This window comes from Stenella coeruleoalba (assembly GCF_951394435.1).
Source record: "Stenella coeruleoalba genome assembly, chromosome: 2".
NCBI lineage: Eukaryota > Metazoa > Chordata > Mammalia > Artiodactyla > Delphinidae > Stenella > Stenella coeruleoalba.
Genome location: NC_137147.1, coordinates 45,237,322 through 45,260,889, shown reverse-complemented (window position 1 = coordinate 45,260,889; position 23,568 = coordinate 45,237,322). Strand labels below are relative to the sequence as shown.

General features: G+C 38.3%; 2 protein-coding genes and 1 pseudogene across 5 annotated transcripts in view; 2 read left to right on the top strand and 1 right to left on the bottom strand.

Moving 5' to 3' along the window:
- WDHD1 (WD repeat and HMG-box DNA binding protein 1) overlaps positions 1 to 5,808 on the bottom strand; it is a 59,529-nt gene extending 53,721 nt beyond the window's left edge. For both annotated transcript variants that reach the window (XM_079914757.1, XM_079914758.1), the window contains exons 1-2: positions 5,680 to 5,808; positions 5,355 to 5,447 (exon numbers count right to left, since the gene is read on the bottom strand). In XM_079914757.1, coding sequence (XP_079770883.1) covers positions 5,355 to 5,431 — 77 coding nt within the window. In that variant the 5' untranslated portion in view covers positions 5,432 to 5,447; positions 5,680 to 5,808. The remainder of the gene's footprint in view (positions 1 to 5,354; positions 5,448 to 5,679) is intronic.
- On the top strand, positions 378 to 1,601 carry LOC307182554 (Krueppel-like factor 17; annotated as a pseudogene). Its single transcript has one exon. The product of its transcript is annotated as a Krueppel-like factor 17 (transcript).
- Positions 5,809 to 6,036: 228 nt separating the features above from the next.
- Positions 6,037 to 22,573, top strand: SOCS4 (suppressor of cytokine signaling 4). Of its 2 annotated transcripts, none has more exons than XM_079914759.1 (2): positions 6,037 to 6,142; positions 18,496 to 22,573. In XM_079914759.1, exon 2 carries the CDS (start codon positions 18,588 to 18,590, stop codon positions 19,908 to 19,910), a length of 1,323 nt encoding a protein of 440 aa, XP_079770885.1. In that variant the 5' UTR covers positions 6,037 to 6,142; positions 18,496 to 18,587; the 3' UTR covers positions 19,911 to 22,573. The 2 variants fall into 2 exon arrangements, with proteins under 2 accessions (XP_079770885.1, XP_079770886.1); XM_079914760.1 differs by lacking the exon at positions 6,037 to 6,142 and adding an exon at positions 17,638 to 17,776.
- The last annotated feature ends 995 nt before the right edge of the window (positions 22,574 to 23,568 follow it).

The window sequence follows — 23,568 nt, the reverse complement described above, 5'->3', positions numbered from 1 at the left end:
GGACTGTTAACCTCCTATTCTGTAAAATGAAAGGTAAATTTATGCTTCCTACAGTTTCTCCTTGGCATAAAATTCCTTATACATTTGTAACAATGTAAGAAAAATGAATGTAATCTCTGTAACAACAGGGACCAGGTCTACTTTGCTTACCATTGTGTCTCTAGCACAAAGTAGTCTCTAACAAATAGAAGCTTTGATAAATGTTGAATGAATAAATGGATGAATGGAAGAGCTCAATTATCCAAAGGCGATTATTCAAATGGCTATCTGTCAACTCCCAAATTGTTTTCTGAGTGCTTTTCTTCATTCGGTATGTGTCCTCTCTGGGCACATACAAAAGCAAATAAAACACAAAAATAAAATGGTAAATGGTGGAGTCTCGATGTGCAACTGATCCCAGGTTAAGATGGAGCAGGGAGCCAAGGGCCTAAGCCAGTGGCATGTGGCTCTGCACCAGTTCAGAGACCTGCCCACAGCATTCCCACTCAGGATACTGAGAAGTCAATGTCCATCTTGGACGTGTCTTCATCTTCCAGAAGCAGTGGAGTGCACACCTCTTGGAATCATGGCCCATCAGGCATTCAACATGCTCCTCAGTGCACAGAGCTGGAGAGGATCCCCTTGGTCTCTGCTGAGGCACCCAGGCAGAATGCCAGTGAAATGGGGCCACACTTCAGTACGTCGCTGCCTGACTACGGTGTGAGCTACTGCCCTCAAGTGACTTTCACTCCTTCCCAGATGATTTACACTCAGGAAATGTCTCCTGCCCAGCCAGGAATGATGATATTCAAGGGGCCCCAGGTGATGCCTTTAGGAGAGCCCAGTATTCCAGGGGTGGCCCCGACCTTTGGTGGGAATCTAAGGATGCCCCCCAATGGGCCGCCAGTTCTCACCTGCCAGTGGAATCCCAATGATGTCCCACATCAGAATGTGAACAATGCCTTATTCTGGCCTCCCAACAGTAACTTCTTAACAGAGGCCCTTTAACACCTAAAACATTATTGGATCCAACCATGCCTTCCACTGAGGCCCCGGCAATGCTCCCTTCTTTGGATCAGATGTTGCCTCCTAGAAACCGCACAACTTTGCGATGCCCCCAGCTGGATCCCCATTATTGCTGGCTTTGGAATCCCAGGGCTCTCTTGTGAGACAGCCAGTCTCCCAGGAAGACCCCTTCCTACCTAAGCAGCCCTTACCTGCTCCACAGAGAGCAGAGCAGTACTCCGGGGCCCAAGAAAGGGCTCCCAGGAGAACACCCCCAGTTTCAAGGCCTTACCGCTGCGACTATGAGAACTGTGAAAAAGCTTATACTGAGCACTCCCACCTCGTGAGTCACCAACGCAAACACACAGGTGAAAGGCCCTATAAATGCATGTGAGAAGACTGCACTTGGCCCTTCTTCCGTTCCAACGAACTTAGAAGACATACTCGGATACACAGCAAATACCGACGACGTAAATGTGACCAGTGCGGCCGACAATTCATGAGATCTGACCATCTCAGGCAACACCAAAGGACTCGTATGCGGGTGCCAACATCCCCAGACCCACCGGCTGACAGTGGACGTACGGCTGGCTGGTCCTCCTGCTTCTGGTCTTTAGGTCAATCTGCTCTTCCCCTCATTTTGGCTTCTCTGCTCAGATCCTGCCTGCCTCTGACCAGCTAGTCTCTTTGGTAGGTGTAGGCTTTGATGAAGACAGAAAGATTATGAGACAGTGTGGAAGCCCATATGAGCTCTGGACCTAGTTGGGGCTCCTCAAAAACTGTCTTGGGTGTCCTCACATCTCTGGGGCCACCTACTTTTGTGCCAAGTTCAGCCACATGGGAAGATGGAGCAAAGTAGAGATTGGGAGCTTTATAAAAAGCTCTTTATCTTATGTCACTCCCAGCTTGAAACCCTTTAGCCACTCTCCTTTGCCTGCTACATAAAATCCAAGTTCCTTATCTTGGTCTTTGACAGTTTCCAGAGACAGACTATGTTCAAATCCTGAATTTACCACTTACTAGCCATGTGACTTTGGGAAAGGTCTTTGATCATTATGTCAGATTCTCTCTTCTGGTAAAAGAAAAACAGTATTGGACTGTTGTGAACACATCTTATGTACAAAATCAGATTCTCTCCGGCACTCACCAGCCTCATGCCCAGAGTTTGCCTCCTCCCATCATTTGCAGACTTGGATGGAATGCCCCCACTGGACATGGGATCTGGCACCTCAAGTACCCACTAGCAACCCAGGAATGTGGAAGAGTTAGTGCTCCTGGGGTAATATTTAACTAATGGGAGATGGGAGAAATCCAGGACGATAAATTCCCTCTTCTTCCCTCCCTTCCCTGAACTGGTGCAAGACACCATTTCTCCCAGTGGGGAGACCTCCCAAGTAGCCAGTGGACACACCTTCTGTGCCTCTTCCAGGCTTGTCATGAAGCAGACTCAATCTATCACCTGGCATTGCCTCCCATTTTTCCTGAGTCGAGTCCCTTTTCTCACTCTCAATGCTCTGAGAGTGCATCACCCAAATAAAACATTGGTACTTAAAAAAAAAAAAAAAAAAAAAGGTGGGAGGGAGGGAGACGCAAGAGGGAAGAGCTATGGGAACATATGTATATGTATAACTGATTCACTTTGTTATAAAGCAGAAACTAACACACCATTGTAAAGCAATTATACTCCAATAAAGATGTAAAAAAAAAGAAAATAAGCTAATGTCATAAGAAAGCACACATACACACACACACACAAAACGAGATTTTCACATTTAAAAAAAAAAGGGGGGGCTTCCCTGGTGGCGCAGTGGTTGAGAGTCCGCCTGCCGATGCAGGGGACACGGGTTTGTGCCCCAGTCCAGAAGGATCCCACATGCCGCGGAGCGGCTGGGACCGTGAGCCATGGCTGCTGAGCCTGCGCGTCCAGAGCCTGTGCTCTAAAACGGGAGAGGCCCGTGTACCACAAAAAAAAAAAAAAAAAAAAGGTAAATGGTGCGACTTCCCTGATGGTCCACTGGGTAAGACTCCGTGCTCCCAATGCAGGGGCCCCAGGTTCAATCCCTGGTCAGGGAACTAGATCCCGCATGCATGCCGCAACTAAAGAGTTCGCATGCTGCAACTAAGAAACCCACAGGCCACAACTAAGAAACCTGCAGGCTGCAACTAAGAGCCCACATGCCACAACAAAGGTCCTGTGTGAAGACCTGGTGCAGCCTAAATAAATAAATAATAATTTTAAAAAGGTAAATGGCAAAGAGAAGCCATATAAAAAACTATGGATGTTCAGAAGACAAAAATTAATTCCCACTTGGAAAATCAGAAGGGTTCATAAGAAAAGTATTTACATTGGGAAATTAAAGGACAGGTAGGACTGGATATGCTGAGATTGGTAAAAAGGACAGTTCCAAACAGACAAAACTACATGAACCAAAATATGAAGTTAGTAAAGCATAGGGGAGTTTACATGGAGCAGGCAGGCCAGGAAATTGAGGGGAAAAAAAGTAGATTGGGGTCATCCTATTTAAGATGACCTTAAGGCCAGAGTAAGGACCTTGGTCTCGGTTCTATAAGAAATAAATAAGAGGACTATAAGTCTCAGTTTGCCCAGGACATTCCTGATTTATGCATCCAGCTGGTTTGGCATTCGTCCTGATTTTTCACTTAAAAACACATTAGTATTAGTTGAATCAAAATTGGTGAGTTTGACAGACTTCTTTGCACTTCCAGCTTCTGTCATGATCTTGTTTGGTAGTATAACATGTGCAATGAATAGTGTTCTCACCTCAACATGTAGGTAAATCTGAAAGACAACCAGTGATAACCCATCTCTCCCTTTCCAACCCTTTCCTGATGTAACATAACACCTCCTTTCAAGGACAATAGGTGTTAACTGATAAAAAACTGGAGTCAGACAAGAGCCGCTAGAAAGAGCAATTTCTTTCCGTCTCCAGTGGTGATGGGAGGAGCATTTCATATCCCCGTCGCTACTGGCTATTTGGTGTATCAGCTAGGTGCACCGAGGGAGATGTTACAGGTGCCAGCTGGAGACGACAGTGGGAAATTGCAATGAAATAATAGCGGAATTAATGAGAAACATATGGAAGAATTAGAGTTAAGAAGTCCTTTGAAGGGCTTTTGGAGTAGTCTGAACATTCTTCCTACAATGTTTTGTCATTTACTGTAGGAATAAAAGTAACCACAGGGCTTCCCTGGTGGCGCAGTGGTTGAGAGTCCGCCTGCCGATGAGGGGACACGGGTCCGTGCCCCGGTCCAGGAAGATCCCACATGCCGCGGAGCGGCTGGGCCCGTGAGCCATGGCCGCTGAGCCTGTGCGTCCGGAGCTCCGCAACGGGAGAGGCCACAACAGTGAGAGGCCCACGTACCGCAAAAAAAAAAAAAAAAAAAAAAAAAATCAAAAAGGAGTAACTACAGTTCAGGCATTCAATAATGGAGCTGGGTGGCCATTGTGGATACGGTTTTAGACACGTTCCTACATTACTAAGAACTTGAATTTTCTTAACTGTATCATACTCAAGGATACCACCAGCTGTTCTCAAAACAATATCTGAGAGCAGCTGCCAACTGCAACCTTATGGTCTCAAGGTCTCCCCTTATAACTAGGCAACCATATTGGACCCTAATCCTTACTTAACAAGCACCCTTACTTCTTGCAACTCCAATTATAATTCTCACAAACAACATGTAATTTTGCAGTCTGTGCTGTTATAAGCCTCCCCCATTTTGTAGTCCGACAGAATGCAATTCAAATGCTTCTTTAATCTGTGTCTCCTGGGCTATAGTCCTCAGTTTGGCTCAAATAAAACTCTTTTATATTCCTCGCACAGATTGTTTATTGATTATACCCCTCTAACAGGGACTAGAATAATCCTGAGAAAATATCATCATTTAGGAATCAAGCAGAGGAAATAAATTAGAAAAAAAAAGCTGTCAGAAAGTTAAAAACAATTTTAAAAAGAAAAGAGCATCACAAAAGGCAAGGGAGGATAAAATACCAAAAAGTTAGAATGGGCCACTAAATTTGACAAGCAGGCAGCTACCGTTCTGACAAAATAACTGATAATGTGAGATGCAGAAAGGAAGTGAACAAAGGGGAAATGTGGGGGAAAGCTCATATCATTCCAACTCCTCTGGAAGTAAGATTTCACACTCGTTGGCTTTCTTGATATACTAAAACTGCCATGCTGGTCCGAATTAAACAGTAAATCTAAGAACATTTATGTGCCGTTTTAGATATCAACCTTATTTCTATCTGGATGAGTAATTTTAGGCAGAACTGCTTACATGACATACAAGAATAACTTCTAACATTCACACCTGAAACGTTCTTCTTGTTTCTCAAAGTACCTTACCTCCCAGAATCATCAAAACAGACATCTGTGTGTCCCTCTGTGTGCCCATATCTCATCGGCTTCTTTGTAGCAGGCATTTTTTCCTTTACCTATCTGAAAATGTTTTATAAAAGTCAGTATTATTTTAAAGGACAGGAAAGCCGGGGGCTGAACAGGAAGAAGGGAGGTTAGTCTCCTGCGGGACACGCCCTCGGCAGCCCCTTTTCCCCCACCCGAGGGGCACAAACAGGGAATAGGGATGGGTCTGTCCGACACTAAGCCGGGAAGAGGACACGGTTCTCTTCGTTGGGCTGCACGCACGCGGGCAGCGGGAGGGAGCACTCACCGAAGCTCCGCGACTGAGGAAAGGCGACAAGGAGCAGCACCGGTGGAGGAGCAGCACGGGTGCATGGAGCTTCCCGCGCTCGGCGTGCTCCCACACTGCGCCTGCGCCGGCCCGCCCACGCCCGGCGCGGTCCCGACCCAGGTCGCTGGGCGGTGGCGTCAGCTGCGCGCCCGCCGGCAGGGAAAAAGCCGGTTGCTGGGGGAGTGAGGAAGAAAGGGAGGGACCCGAACACGGAAGTGGCGGCAGCGCCGGCGAAGCAGGTGGGGGCGGTGACTGCGACGTCTGAGATGAGAACCCCGCACCGAAGGGTGGGGGCTTGCAGGCAGGCATCAGTCTTAGAGGACCTACATGAGGTGCCGGAGTGGTTGGGTCTCCCTTCTCCAGCTTAGCGAGCACCCAGAGTGATGGCGGTGGTGATGGCGGCAGTTACTCGGACAGCCCCAGTTAAACTGCGCTCCGAGAGGTGAGTGGGGGAAGGGTGGTTGCTGCTTGGCCTTGCCCAGTGGGGTCTGCTTCTACTTTCCGGGCGCTCCTCACAGGCAGCCATATCCGGGTCCCCGTACGGGTCCAGCCCCTCCTTGGGACCCGGCTAGAGAACGAGATGTTTGGGCATGTTCTTTCGAGAAAAGGAAGCTGAGACCCTTCTCAAGCCTTTAATCTTGGCATCCTTGGCGCCTTCATCTTGTCATTTCTATACCGGTAAAGGAAGGAAGACTTAATCTCAGTTCATGGTTCCTGGAGGTCTGGCGTGTACATTAATGCTTACTCTATAGGACATTTTACATATATCCCTTAAGAAGAAAGTAATTCGGGTTTCCCTATTCAAACCCCACCTAAAGTTCACTGAAGTGCATATTTAGATGTAAAAGAAGAGCTAGAACTAAAGTATATTGTTGAATACTTCATTCGATCCTTACAATCTTTGCTAAGGTCTTGGCCATTAAGTTTATGCTTTGCTTGGGTCTTCACGTTCTCCATGTTGGGAGACCTGTCTCTGATGAAAACCTTCACAATGATATTTTTCGTGCTACCCACCTTCTATTCTCAATCGGAACTTGTTTATGACATAAGAGAAACGTTTTTCTGTTGTAGAGTTTTCCCCATTGTTTTTCAGTCTAGTTCCATTGGGAAAACTTGCGAACAGATTTAGACAAACCGTGGTATAGTTCTTACCGTGGTGGCATTGTGAAAGGTGTTGCTTTGAGTACTAGGGCTCCAAATAGGCTTGCTAGACACTGAGGTTTGGTACGTGAATGAAGAGGAAGAGTGGTTGGCTGAAAAAGAACTTGGGATTTGTGGAAAAATAACCAACCTATCCTTGATTTCCCACAAGAGCAAAAGATACCTGAGATGATTCTTTCCGAGTGACTTAATTTTATTTGGATAGCATTCGTTGTTTAGATAGACTGATTTCTAATTTTTTTTAAATCCAATATCACTGGATAGACTGGGGTTCAAGAAGAAGTCCGATAATACATCAAATAAATCATCGTGATATTTCAGTGTAGTGCTTTTCAGAGCTCAGCATAAGAAGAATCTGCCAATTTGGAACAAGATTTATAGCTATAAAATGCCGTAACTATAAAATATGTTAACACCATGTGACTTCAAAACTATGAATGGTGTTTGCGCTTCTCTCCTTTCACTCTGCTTTAGCAATGAACACATTTGATTCATAGGGTTTTTTGTTTTGTTTGTTTGTTTGTTTGTTTTTTTACAAATTTCACATGTATGGAAAGAGCTTGGGCCTTAGAGTTGAACAATCCTAGATTTTAATTTTGACTCTGACAGTTACTCGTGTGACCTTGAATATACTTCTTTACTTTTACTGAATGTCAGATTCCTCATCTCTAAAATGAAGATGACACCTTCTTCCATATATAGAAGACACTCATGGATGTATAAAACTAATTGTCTTGTGTTATTAATGGGGTACTTTGGGTGGGCATTTAATGGTTTCATTTAAAATGGAGTTGTTTGAATCATTATCCATTAAATTTTTTCAACTGTTAAAAGATGTATTCTTGCTTTTGCCAGTATGTTTTCACATGTCCATTTCTATTTCAGTCAGATTTTAAAAAGACAAATTTTAAAGTCCTCAGTGAATTCACAATCTTGGTGAGGGAAACAGACATTCAAATAATATGTACAAGACTAATAGTGTGGTAATGAAATGTGTAACTTAAATCTTAAATTGCCTGGTTATTTAAGATAATATAGCTTTTAAAAAGAAACCAGTGTAGCTGTCCGTCACCAATGTGGGTGTCAGGTGCATGTCTCATAGGAGTGGATAGCTGAATGAACTCACTGAAAATCATGCCAAGGTCGCAGCTTCGATTGCAGTGAAGGTTAGTTACCATTTCTCTGTTGTGACCATTCATAGTACCCTTAGGCTCCCAAATATTGTTGTTCTCAAGGACAATAGGGTGAGAAAGCATGAATATATTACCGTTCTACTTGTGGCAGTATTATCTATAAATGTCATATAATCTTAGTTTATCCAGGAGGCATATCAGTATTGCCTTATGAGAGGAGTTTTTAAATTCCTTTTTAATAAAATATGTATTGATATTTGATGTAAAAATTATTAATCCTATGAAACATAAGGCTAGAAGAAGAGAGTAATAACAAAACTGAGAACAGAGTATTGAAAAAAAAACATTGAAGGCAGTTTAGAAATCTGAAGATTTTTATATCTCTGAAAGTGTCCTGAATCTTACCAGCCTATTTAATTTATTTTGGGGGTAAATAATACTTGTGCATGTATAAACTTTCTAAGGTGTAAAAGGGAATACAGGAAAGTCCTACTCTCAACCTACCCAGTTCCGCTGGCCAAAGACGGCTAATATTTGACTCTTGTGTTGTTACAGTGGCAGTGGATCCTTACTACGGCGAGACAGATATAATCATTGTTTTATGAATGAAAAAAACCAAGGCTCAGAAAGGTTGTGAGTTGTCCAAGGTCACACACCTAACCAACTGTCTGAACTAGAAATAGAACCCAGGTCTATTAACTTCTGATCCAAGTAGTCTACCATACTGCCTCTCCAAGTCATAACTGTTGCCATAAAACTTAGAATTTAGTTTTATCAGAACATGAAAACAATTTTATTTAATTCTAGAATAACATTATACTAGTTTGTAGGTAAAACTTGTTACCCAAGCTTAAATGTAAGCAGACGTAGTTATCATAAAGCAATGAAAAGAATAATCTATGATCGTTTTTTTAAAAAAAAAAACTTTGCCTACTATTACTGTTGAAACCTGTTTATTTACTAAGTTAGCTTGTAAGAAATTACAAACTTTTTATAATTAAGTTTGGTTATTTACACCCATACTACTTTTCAAGAATTTAAAGCTTAAAAACACTTTTTAAAAGAGCATGTTTAGTATCAGGAGTAATAGAAAGTGCTTTATGATATCTCACAAATGCCAAAGCATCCTCAGCCTCAGGCTTTTGAGATGTTTTTGTCCGGATTTTCTAGCCTTATATGTAGCCTTTGTTTCCTTTCATTCTTTTTCCTTAATTTTGCCACTTTCCCATCTCTCATTTTTAGAAATTAGCTTATTCTACATGGAAGGTTCTGAGAAGACAACGTATTACAGAACGTAGTATGTATTCTCATTAAGCTCAATGTATGCTGTTTTCATAGATTTTAATCCTGGCAGGAAAAACATGGGGCAGCTGACGGTATCCAGATTTAACAATGTGAACACTGAAGCTAAATGAGATTCTAAAAGTCAGGAGAGATAGCTAGTAAGTGACAAAGTCTAAATTTTAGATCATGTTTGATGATTTAGCAACTCATGCTGTTGTTTCATCTGCACCATGCTTCATTTTTAAACATGGTATAGTGAAAAACTAGATTGTTAATTTTTTATAGATCTTTATAACTTAAAAATTTCCTCTTTAGACTAAATTGTACTCATAGGAAGAAAGACTACAAGGAAATTGGCCAAAATGTCTAAATTGAGTGCCTCTAGGTAATTGAATTACAGGTTTTTTTCCTCCTTTTTGAACTTTTCTGAATGCTCCATATATTTTATAATGAGCATATATTATTTTTATAATTAAAAAATTACAAATTGAAAGGAAGAAGTACATCTGTACAATCCAATTTATTCTCTAAGAGTCACAATTGAATATCTTAAATATTCTGGTTTCTAAGATTCTGTTAAGGTTCTTGCGCTTTTAATTTTTAAAAAAATTTTTTAAAATAAATTTATTTATTTTATTTTTATTTTTGGCTGCGTTGTGTCTTCATTGCTGTGGACAGGCTTTCTCTAGTTGCAGCGAGCAGGGGCTACTCTTCATTGTGGTGCATGGGCTTCTCATTGCGGTGGCTTCTCTTGTTGCGGAGCACAGGCTCTAGGCGGGCGGGCTTCGGTAGTTGCGGCTCGTGGGCTCTAGAGTGCAGGTTCAATAGTTGTGGTACATGGGCTTAGTTGCTCTGCGGCAGATGGGATCTTCCCGGACCAGGGCTCGAACCCGTGTCCCGTGCATTGGCAGATGGATTCTTAACCACTGTGCTACCAGGGAAGTCCTGGTTCTTGCACTTTTAGAAGTTTATAGTGCCAGCTCTTAGTTTTCTGTTCCCTCTTCACACTAAATTAACCCTCTTCGGTGACAGGTCCTGGACATTTCTCTTAATCTTTAGCTAGCATGCTCAGGGAATGTACACTTATTTTAATGTTAGCCCAAGTTAATGTTTCTCCCACAGTTTCTTCCACAAAACGGCTCTATGATGAGTTAAATAAAGGAAACTGTGGCTTAAGCAGGTTTCTTAACTGAAGGACCTCTTGGAACCTTTTGCTGAAGGTGCCTTGTAATCTTTCAGGGGGGAAGTGATTCCCAAACTTGTTTAATAAGGAAACCTCTGTTTCTCTAGAACATGTGTATATTAACATCTTTTAGCACTAGTGTACACAGGAGTTCAGATTGGGGGACACTGACTTAAGCAAAATATAATTAGGAAAGTAAGTGGAGAAAGTTTGGAGAAGGGAAGGAAGGGTGTAGTGGTGCTAATCAGTGTGTGTGTGTGTGTGTGTGTGTGTGTGTGTGTGTGGGGCATGAAAAAGGAGATATTTTAAAATATTTACTGGAAAATGAACCTGTATTGCTTTCGTAATGAGAAAAAAACACTTTATACTTCAGAGATGTTTCTCATTTGAACAAACCCATTTTGTATGTTTTTTTATTAACATTCCAAGGAATTTACCTCTCTTGTACTATCCAGTATATTCCATTCATGGACTCTTAAGTGTTCCCATAGAATCCAACTCAAATATTAGGCTATGATCAAACATCAAGGGCTCTAACCCACAGAATCCAATTCAAATAACATGGACTGTGATCAGAATGCATTCAAGGAGTTTTGGGGACACATAATGGCAGGTAAACTTTGGAATCATAGATTTGATAAGGTAGTTCCCAGGGTTAAATAACTACCAGAATAATAAGTTATTTGTGAATTCTTTGTAGTATAGTAAATTATTCTTTATAACATCAAATTTAATATTTACATGAATTCTGGCCTTAGGTAGACATCAGCATTGTAGACACAGTAGTTCAATGAATGATTAATATGTACAATAATGCTCTGTTATCCAACATCATAGAGATACAATGCAGTTTCTAGATGAATGAAGTTTAACCCTTTAATTACTGGCTTTTAAAAAAGTTTTCAAGGAATTTGAATTAAAATCACCTTCCCAACCTTATTCAAGAGTACTAACTAAATGTTATTTAAATCTGTTGTTAGCATAGAAGGGTCACATTGGGTATTAATTCGTTTATCACTGTTCAGTGCAATTGATTATAGAACCTGGGATCAAATGGCTAGTGAATCTGAGAACTTGATTTTTTGAAAAAGGTTTAAATAAACTTGCTTTAGACGTTTGCCTCTTGCTCATTAAGAAATAACAATAAAAAAAAGTCACTGTGTATTCCCCAGGGCATTGTAACTTAGATGCCTTCATAAAAAATTAATTATTGAATCAAGAGTCAAAGCACTTTCTCCCAAGTGATTCTTTCACCTTCTTTAAAAAAAAAAAAAAAAAAAGCTTCTTTGCAGTTACTAACAAAGATTGTTGATTTGTGAACATTTTTCAAAGTATCATCGTTGATTTCTATACTACATAAAGTTGGTATTAAAGTCACTTTTTTTCCATTTTGTATCTCATCTTCTACTTCATTTCTATGAAGTTTGTATAAAATTCCAACGATTAATGATAGGGTATTTGAAAGGACTCATTCAGATTCAGAACCTTACACTTTTTTTTTTAACATTCAGATTTTACATGTATAGGCAAGACACCAAAAGCACTTTTTTAAAACTCATTTTTAGTCTTTAAAAATAAAAAAATTTTTTCACTAAAAGTAATGTTAACACATTGTAAAGCAATTATACGCCAATAAAGATGTTTAAAAAATTAATAATGTTATTTTTATTGAGAGAAATGTGATTGAATTTTTTTAATTTTATGAATTTTGATTTAATGCAACTTTTGGAAGAGATTAGAAGATCTTTTGCCATCTGTTTAAAGTGTAAAGATGCGAGAGTTATATACATGATGCATTTTTATCATTATTGTAATAAAATCATGGGATAGTGAAGGAAATTCTGAATATCTTTTTTTCTAAAAAGATCTCACCATAGCATAAGTTTTTTTTTAAGTTACCTGAACCATGAAGAGACCAGTTAAATGTTTTGTTTTGCCTTTTTTCTTAATGTATCTGCTAAGTAGCTTCTCAGAGCCAATTATTATCCCAATAAAGGTCATCAAACTTAGAACACTTGTCATTTTGTAAAAGAAAAATACATAACTTGTCTTAAAATTTCAGCAACTTAAGTACTTTGCCCTGAAATAACTAGCAAACCTCGTGTGTTATAAAATTTCTGTGATTGTGTCTATTTACAAAGTATTGCAAAGATTCTCTTACCTAGGATAATATAATCCACAAATGTATTCCAGCAACATGGAATCAGTTGCGGTGCACTAAAAGGGCACAAAGAAATGGAGAGGGTTGCCATCAAGTCCTTAGCTTTTTGGAGCTCCCACTCTTCCCTCAGGAATAGCACCTCATCAGACAAATAACCATCTCACAATGAGTGATGGGAACATTGTCAATCATATATTCAATATTCATAAATTTTAAGTTTTCTAATTTTTAGGCAAGTATAAATAGAAGTTAAATTTTCTTCCTACTTTGAAGATTACAACATTAAGTGACATTCTGGCCCATATAGTGATACGGTATATTTTACCAAATATATATATATAATTTTTTTTTTTTTTTTTTTTTTTTTTTTTGCCGTACGCGGGCCTCTCACTGTTGTAGCCTCTCCCGCTGCGGAGCACAGGCTCCGGACGCGCAGGCTCAGTGGCCATGGTTCACGGGCCCAGCCACTCCGCGGCATGCGGGACCCTCCCGGACCAGGGCACAAACCCGCATCCCCCGTATCGGCAGGCGGACTCCCAACCACCGCGCCACCAGGGGAGCTCCACCAAATATATTTTTTACCATAACAATTTATAAAAGTGGGACTTCTGAAGCATGAACTCAGTTTTCTATCACAAGAATGCTATGTAAAATTTATATAAGGCTGTAGTTCTTAGATACAAAAAGATAACCAGTCAAAAGAAGATTTTCTATGCATTAACTCTTTAAGTATAGGTAAATGTGTGGAAAATTCATCTAGGGCAATGGCATTTTTTGCTTTATTTTATGGATCCCTGCAGCATTAGCATACGTAAGAACAATTAACCTAAAATCCAGAGATACTTGATGGATTGCTACCTATTATGTACAAGTTGGTAAGCCTTGCTAAAGTAAATCTGTTATGTTAGCATGTAAACTTGTATAGAGTAAGGCTGGAAATCAGTACTCTGAGGGAAAATGTCAAATTGTTCTGTAGCTTCATGGTCTGTTGAGTTTCAGCTGTATTTAGTGTATTGATCCTTTTTCATTTTGAAACATTAGTTATCATCCTGAAAATTATATTTGCTCATAAATTTTATAGTTAGCATGGGCTAGAGACAGAGGTATTTCTGTGATTTTTTTCCTTTATGAACCATTTCTATAAAACTGGCTTGGGCGCTATAATAAAACATATGTAATATCTGTTTCTTTTTTTAAAAAAGAAAAAATATGTTAAACTTTATTTTATACTTGATACATTTAGAATCTGAGCTAGGTATATACTTCACATACATTATTTCATTTAATTCCCACCAGCCTAATGAAATAGATAGCATCAGTAACTCCATTTTACAGATGAAGAAACTGAGCTTTCAAGGTCATATGGCTAGTACAAAATAAACTGGGCTCAAACCATATTTGTAATGTCTGCCATCATTGTGCTATGGAACTGCATCCTTGTCATGTACATGTATAGAGATACTGAAAATGTTATAACGGTTACTGCTGGGTGGTAGGATTATGGATAGTTTTTACTTTTTTCTTCATAACTTTAAGTTTGAATTTTTCACAGTGAGTATAAAGTACTGTTATTTTTATTTATGGTCATCAAAATGATATGTGTACATAGGTTCAAGTTAAATTAAGCTGAAAAGCTTAGATAAGCTAAGTAATGCCGCATTCCTCTCCTACCCATCTCAAAGGCTTCTACTTTCATAATTTGTCTTTCTGGTATTTATCTTCACATTTCTAAATCATATGCTTATACTTCTCTCTTGATGCATCAATTATTAGACATTATTGGTTGAGTTCCTCTTCTGATAGATGAGGATTTACCTCTCTTTTAGCCTCCTTACTCTCTTTCTATTCTCTTATTACACAAAGAGCCTTACGTCCTTATGTGGTTATACGAACTAGTTGCTCTCCAGCAGCGCCAAACACCCTGTTGTCTGGAAACTTCCCTTCTTAAGCATCCCAGGAATTCACATTTCCTTTCTCATATGTTAAATACCTTGTTTCCTATGTTATGCCATTTGTTTTAGGTTTACACTCTTATTTTAGAAGAGCACATCCTCCAATATGAGGTAAAATTGTTGTTACTTTCATGTCTGAAAATTTCTTTATTTTATCCTATTTGATTGATTGTTAGGCTGGTTATCTTCAAGGTTGGAAACTATCCTCTAGCTTCCACTGTTACTGTTGAGAAAACAGATGTTATTTTATTTACAGTCCTTTGTGACTTTTTCCCCTCAGGAAGCCTTTTTTCTTTTTTTGGCTGGGTTACATACATAAATCGATTGATTGAACACTTAACATGAGGTCTACTCTTTAACAGATTTATAAGCATACAATACTTAGAGTATTGTTGTCTATAAGGTAGGAAGACTTCGGTATCACCTCTTTATCTCTAGGGTTCTAACATTTTAGAATAATGTAACTTGGTGTGTATTTTCCCTTGTGCAGGGCACTCATTGTGCTCCTTCTGTATGGAGACTCATGTCCTTCAGTTCTGGGAAATTTTCTAATATATTTTCTTTCATAATTTCCCTCTCCATTTTGGTATTTTCTGTGAAGTCTGTATTGATCCTCTAATTTTCTTGTCTTCTCTGTCTAGTTAACCATTTTTTTCCTCTTTCCTATTATTTCCTCAGCTTACCTCCAACTTTCCTATTGAATAATTTTTTTCCTGCAATCATGGTTTTAATTTCCAAATTTTTCTTATTCTCTGATTGTCCCTACCTCATTTTATTCATTGGTATAATATATTCTTTTAACTTGGAAGAGATCTATTTTATTACCTGCTGCTTTCATGGTTACTTTTTTCTCCAAGTTCTTTGTTTTATTCGCTTGTTTATTTTAGAGGCTTTCCTCAAAAGTCTGGTGACATGCCATATTCTAGAGTAAATGAAGCACAGCAGTGCTGCCTGAAAGCACTATGTAAGTAGGCTGGGCTTATGGATGGATGAGCTTCACAGCATGCTTGGGTGGCCCTCCAGCTTCTTATTGGAGGATTTCCAGTTATCAGCATCTATAGGTCTTTTCTCTTTGGCCATTCTGTTTCTCCAGCATAGTATCTTCCAGTCTCCTATTAGGAGGTGTAAGTTTGGCTGCTGGAGTTCTAGAAGCTGGATGGAAGAAGGAAGCAGGGAATTTTCTTTCTGATTTTAGTCCCAAGCCTCCCATCTATCCTCACCATGCCTAGTATCCAAAGTCCTGAACCTCTCTGGTTCAGCTTCTCCAAATAATATTGATAAATTTCCCATCTCCTCTAAGTATGAGAGTAACAACCAGAGACATCTAACTGCACATATGCAAATTTTCAACCTACCTCCCCATTTTCTGCCCTGTTCTCCATCCATACTTTCTGTAGCACCTCGTACCTCTGGGTGTCCTGGACTTTGCCTGCTCTGTTGGCTTGCTTCTCATCAACGTTGCCTTTGTGCCTGGTGTCACCTTCCTCTCCACTGCTGAGTCAGTCATTGCTCCTCTGTTCATTTTCTGTCCTTGTATTTTGTCACTCAGGTTATGGATATCTGCTAGTTTCATTGAAGATGAGGTTTGTTTTTATTTCTCATTTTCCCTTGTTTTGGGCTGACTTCTGAGAGAAAGATGGAGCAAAAAGATTTTCACATAGCTATTTTAAACTGGATCATTATTTCTTTTATAATTAGAGAAAAACAAAACTATTTTCTTTTTGAGAGGAAATCAAGTTATACTACTCATTAAGAAATTTAATATGGAATGCAGCAATTATAACTAAAGGAAGCATTGGAATCACTAAAACAGTTTATAGGAGACTTGGTTGTTTTTGAAGGCAGAGAGAAGTTAAGAGCTAGCAATGGAAGCAGGCCCTGGTAAAGGTGGGAATGTCATCAAGAGCAGAGGTACGGGGTGGGATAGGGAGGGTGGAGGGAGACGCAAGAGGGAGGATACATGGGGATATATGTATATGTATAGCTGATTCACTTTGTTATCCAGCAGAAACTAACACACCACTGTAAAGCAATTACATTCCAATAAAGATGTTTTTAAAAAAGAGAGAGAGAGCAGAGGTACAGACTTAGCTTTGATATAGAAATAAAGGAAGATGAAGATGCTCACACCCAGTGGAGTAAAGTTGATCATAGAGTTAATAATCTGCTACTTTCATATTTTTAAAGTAAATAAAAACACCAGGTATTTTAAACCTTACATGATAACTTTTCACATTATTATGCTGAATAAAAAAGTTGAAAGTATGTAGTGTTAACAAAAAAATATCTGCTTGGGGCTCCTTTTTAATTTTTTATTTGAAAAATACAAGTGTAAGCTGTTAGTAACTAGTGTCTCTTCTGATCACTGACTCTTCATATACTTCAGCCTACTTTGTAGCTTCTGCCTGTTTATTTTTGTTCAGTGGAATTTAGTCAATGAACAACCAAAGCATGCTGTTGAATATAATTTTGGTATACTAAGTGATGATGTTTCTTTCAAATTTAGATTTTCAAATATTTTTTCCCTGTGGATTTTAAATTATTACGTACCAGTGAGCTCACTAAATCAAAATAATACGTATAATCACCCCATGCTATTCATTGTTTAGTAATGGGGTACTTTATATGGCAAGCCTGTGTCATTAGTTCACACTTTTAAGCACTTCCCAATTATATTTGCCTCTGCAGATGCTTGTTTCAAACCCTATTGGGATTGTTAATGTTCCTCTGATATAATCAGAAGCTTAATCATGATCAGAATGTTGAGTACAACTGATTTTCTCAGTCTCAAAATTCAACTTTCATTTGTAAAATATTTGAGATTATAGAATCCCTCCCCCCAATTCTGGGCTTAAATCTTTTTCCATCTAAGAATAGTTAAGTAGTTTCTACCTATGACCAATCATTACTATTAGTCTTAATAAAACTTTATTTACATTATAAATTCTAGTATAGCTAGCCAATTTCATAGGAAAGGCATTGCCCTATAGAACTTTATCTGCTTGTTTTTTGAAATTATCAAGAAGAATAGGACTTTCCTGGTGGCGCAGTGGTTGAGAGTCTGCCTGCCGATGCAGGGGACGCGGGTTCGTGCCCCGATCCGGGAGGATCCCACATGCCGCGGAGCGTCTAGGCCCGTGAGCCATGGCCGGTGAGCCTGCGCGTCCGGAGCCTGTGCTCTGCAGCGGGAGAAGCCACAGCGGTAAGAGGCCCGCGTACCGCAAAAAAAAAAAAAAAAAAAAGAATATAAGGAAGTGTATGTGTGTATAAAATAACAAATTTTTATCCAATTCCAAATTTTCTACAAACTGCCTAGACTGATAGTGAAGTTGACCAGATATTTAAATGAGTTGACAAAAATTGCATTGGGAATTCTTGCATGACATTCCTAGTATTCAGTGATGATTATTTATTTAATAAATTCTTAACAGCTTTTGTAACTTAAAACTGTTCATATTTTCAATCAATAGGAAAGAAAACAGAGAGAAGGAGGGTAGTGGTCATCATACACCAGCTCATAGGTTTCTCATCTCTTAACAAAGAATTTCTTGGTCTGCTGTGAAATTAAAAAATAAGGGGAGGAGAGATGGGCATAAGATGTACCTCAAAACCGGAAATTGTTCATATTTCAGATGTATATTTTGGCTGAGAGGATGCTTAGCTTTTTTGATTCACATCGAAACTAGCTGTGGGAAAGGAACTCAGATTCTTGACTCCATGGCACTATGGAATTATTAGCATAAGGTAAAGTAGTTTATTTAGGTGGGAACAAAATATCTTGGAACTGCCTTCCAGCATTTCTAATAGTTTGTTTTTAATGTATTATCCTTTTTCATCTTTTCATCTTATGTATAATTGGGGTTTGATATATAATCTATACAATGTTAATGACAAACGATTAATGATCTTTTTCTTCCTTAGATATATCCAGAAAGTGCCCAGAAGAAACATTCTACCGGAAAAACTGAAAGAGCAGTATTTATAACACTGGAATTTGTGGACAGTTTGTTAAAATGGCAGAAAATAGTGAAAGTAATAGTAAAAATGTAGATGTAAGGCCCAAAACTAGTCGGAGTCGAAGTGCTGACAGAAAGGATGGTTATGTATGGAGTGGAAAGAAGTTATCTTGGTCAAAAAAGAGTGAAAGTTGTTCAGATGCTGAAACAGTGAGTGCTATAGAGAAAACTGAAGTTCCTTTAAGGAGCCAAGAAAGGAAGCACAGCTGTTCATCTATCGAGTTGGATTTAGATCATTCCTGTGGGCATAGATTTTTAGGCCGATCTCTTAAACAGAAGCTGCAAGATGCTGTGGGGCAGTGTTTTCCAATAAAGAATTGTAGTAGTCGGCACTCTTCAGGGCTTCCGTCTAAAAGAAAAATTCATATCAGTGAACTCATGTTAGATAAGTGTCCTTTCCCACCTCGATCAGATTTAGCCTTTAGGTGGCATTTTATTAAACGACACACTGCTCCTATAAGTCCCAAATCAGATGAATGGGTAAGCACAGACTTGTCTCAGACTGAATTGAGGGATGGTCAACTAAAACAACGAAGAAACATGGAAGAGGTCAACTGCTTCTCACATACCAGTGTTCAGCCCTGTGTCATAACCAATAACGATTCTTCGGGTAGAGGTGGTCCTGGGACTGGCTCTATAATGAACCTGGCTTCAAATAACAGTATAGAAGATAGTGATATGGATTCAGATGATGAAATTATAACACTTTGCACAAGTTCCAGGAAAAGAAACAAACCCAAATGGGAAATTGATGAAGAAACCCTGCAACTGGAAACACCTCCTAAGTACCATACCCAGATTGATTATGTCCACTGTCTTGTACCAGACCTCCTTCAGATCAATAATAATCCATGTTACTGGGGCGTTATGGATAAATATGCAGCTGAAGCTCTACTAGAAGGAAAACCAGAGGGTACCTTTTTACTGCGAGATTCAGCACAGGAAGACTATTTATTCTCCGTTAGTTTTAGACGCTATAGTCGTTCTCTTCATGCTAGAATTGAACAGTGGAATCACAACTTTAGCTTTGATGCACATGATCCTTGTGTCTTCCATTCTCCTGACATAACTGGGCTCCTAGAGCATTATAAGGACCCGAGTGCCTGTATGTTCTTTGAACCACTTTTATCCACTCCTTTAATTCGGACTTTCCCCTTTCCCCTGCAGCATATATGCAGAACAGTTATTTGTAACTGTACAACTTATGATGGCATTGATGCCCTTCCAATTCCTTCTTCCATGAAATTATATCTGAAAGAATATCACTATAAATCAAAAGTTAGAGTACTCAGGATTGATGCACCAGAACAGCAATGCTAGGAAAAGGGTAGGAACACAGGAGTGATTATATACATATTTTCATTTAATATTTTATTTTTCTTATTATGCCACTTTGAATTTTTCTACAGGGGCAGTTAAAGTCCAAAATAAACTTATGCCCTAAATTTTACTTCCAGATCAGTTTATTTTTCTTAGGATACAATAATTGTTTAACAATAATAATTGTTTAATAATTGTTACACACTAGGAGTTAATGGATATTTTTGACTAGGTGTTTGGTTTTTGTTTTTACCATGTAGATTGTATACTTAATTTTTTTCTTTTCTTAACTGTAATTTGCATATGATCCAGGGATATTTGAAGTTTGGTAGGCATTGCAAACACAGTTAAATAATCTGTATTTCATACTTTTCTTTAAAAGTAATCCTGTCCTTTCTTACATATAAAATGCTTTGTTAACCTATGCCATTGGCATTCCTATACATAGGATACAGTTTCCCCATCATCCTTTTCATTTGGTTTAAAAGTCTTCAGTAAAGCTGAGTGTGTTGTAATTTACAATCCATACTAATGTAATTGACTTCTATAATTTACTAATAGGGATGTTAAAGGTTAGCAAAATGGCTTAAAATCAAACTTCATGTGTTTTAATTTTAAATATTAACTGTAAAGCAGAATTACTAAATTTGATTAATCAGGTCGGTAAGAATCAAATGAGGACATGATATTTTGGGGGTGAATTTATTCTTCTATAATGTGGCATGGTCATTTATTATTCCTTGAGTAGATCTTTCTCTCAAACTAGGAAGAGTTACCATCTTCAGAACATAAGTATTGTTCCTTTCTCACTGGAAGCTTTAAAAATAATGGTAACACTATTAGTAACTAGTAGTTACTAAAGTAATAAAGCAACTAAGGTTTTTCTGAATTTACTTATGAACTGTTGCTTCTGCTTAGCTCTGTTTTAGAAACTCTGAGCCTGTTAGTTTGGAGAGATGCCACAGTTTATATAAACAGCCACAAATTTCCATTGGTAACCAAAGAGAACTAGGTAGTTTTTCATTATTTTGAATTGAGCTTGAATAAAGATTCAAGAAGTAAACGTGGAGCTCAGTATTCAGGGAGCTTAATAATGGTTTTGATCTTCAGGTTCCAGATAATTATTCCTATTTTCAGAACTAACATGTCTTTAGTATGGCTTCAAAAAGGAAACATTTTGAGAGATACGTGGCTTATGCCATACTGAACAATACTGGGCACCAGGCGTAATATTTTGAATTTAACATCCCCAGAACGGGGAAGTATTTTTAGAAATGTTATATAATAAGATAGATGGAATGATAGCCTACTCTTCTTTTTTAAAGAATCAGTGAATAATAAATATCCTAGACAGTTATTCCTTCTGGTGAGTTGTCTACCCCTTTGTACAAGTTGGCATTTTTAATATCATAGTAACTGATTTCTTGATGCTAGTTTAGCTCTAGTAGGAAGCTGCTTCTACCTGTATTGAAAGAAATTTGACTTAGATTTCCACGTTAGAATAGATGTTTCTTAAGCATCATTGCTTTTGTGTTGAAGTAGCATTTCCCTTTCCTGCAGTTCTGCTGATAACATAAAGATGGCATTTAAAAATAATTGCTTTAAAATAACTTTTTAGCAATTATCACAAAATTAAAATCTGTTACCATTGTCTTCTAACATATTTTTTTCTCAGTGATCTCAAGATTGTCTTGGTTCCAGTGAGGGTTAGCTACTAAAATGGCACCTCTCTTAGCAGTGATGAGGCTCGGGATATCAACACCAGTGTCAGGATAAATATCTCTTCTAAAGATGATATTTCCCTTTTACAAAAGTGGGACAGTCTCATACTACCTCATCTTTATTGTGGCGCTTTTGTAGATCACTGAGAAGCTTATCTTATTTACCAATATAGCACTTCCTAAATGTCCATCTTTGGTGAAAGAAAATTAATAGTATGGTAAGACTCTACCCATAATTATAGTTTTTTATCAGAATTTGATATTGAGACTTTCTGTTTCTATGAAACAATATTGTTTTAAATATTTTTCTTTTAAAAATAACTTTTTATCAATACAGAAGAACCTAAGGAATGACTAGCTAGTGAATATTCTGTTAAAAGGTAATTTTATAAAGAAAAATATTACATTGTCTTTTATAATGGTAAAAATTAGTATTTATATGAAAATCAAGATCTAAGTAGCCTTTCGTATATTCAAACTGGTTGCTTGTGATATATTTTCTCTGGCTTTCTTATTTTTTCACCTTCAAGGTATTGATAGCTGTTAACATTTTCAAAATACTGCCATTTATATAGCCTTGAAGTAGGTGATCTAATAAATGAGAGCAGGAAGGAGACTCATTTACGCTGAAACGGTTTGTATTTTTTCCTTTGGTATTTGCTACAGAAAAGAAATCGGGAAAGTAGAAATGTAAGATTTGAGAAAGGAATTGTTTACCATGAAGGAAAAAGAAGAGTAATAATACATTTTTTAAAGCGTGAAGGAATTGGAATTTAGAAAGGTTTAACCCTTTCTCAGTGACTTGTGGACACATTTGGAAGAGCATTCGGTATTCAGAAACTTAACTCATTAAAAATGTAATTACTGAAATTATGTATAAGTAAATGAGTATAAGTTTTGAAAGGAACAATGTGGGGAGATACAAATGTATCAGGTTGGCCAAAAAGTTCGTTCGGGTTTTTCCGTATATGAAAAACCCGAACGAACTTTTTGGCCAACCCAATAAATTTTGTAACTAAGTTGGACATGGTGAGCGTTTGAAAAGTGTAAATTGCAGGGTTGAGAAAGCGTTCAGCATGGTGGGAATGTGTGGCCCTTATTGGTGAGAGAGGATGGGGCTAAAAGAAACAAGATAAAATATTAAAATTAAGACTTTAGGCATTACCTCAGGGGAAAGCCTTGATAGTGAAAGGGGACTACTTGATCACTAATAGCTAGTCTGGACCAGACACTTAAATGTGCTTTGGGAATCATCCTGCCCTAACCAGGAAATAAACTTGACTTTTCTATTTCTCTCTGAAGCTTTCAGGAATACCCCCAAGCCCCCCTCTCCTTTTTTAAGCTACAGCATCTTGATTCATACTATAATTCCTGAAACATGCTGAATGGATTTTTTAGGTTCCTTGAGCATTTTTGTATGAAGAATCATATCTGATCTTTCTATAACCATGCCATTCACTTAAATAATTCACAGAGGGAAGGGTTTAATTTAAAGGAAGACCTAATAGGAAGAAGATTAAAGGAAGCTTTTAGTCAGTCTGTGGCTAGATTTATTGATTTGGTGATCAGACCTGTGTTCCTTCCTGAATGTCAGCTAATGGCAAACTGTGGTCAAAAAAATGGCTTTCAGTTAAAAGTTTTGACTTCTTATTGTAAATAATATAAAGAATGTCTAAGTCATTAGAAATCCTTTTTAGAAAAGTAGAGCAAATGTGGCAAATAGGACTCATATCATTACACAAATTACATTTCTTTTTATAAGAAAAACACAAACCATTATCATTTATTCATGAGCCAAAGCCATTAGGAAGATAAATCAAGTTATCAGCTTCCTGTCTGTCTGAAGTTTGGATCATTTTATAGATCCATGTAATAGAGAGCTTCCTTCCTATGAAACAAAAGCCTTGAGACCTAACTCTTACAAATATACTCTTAGT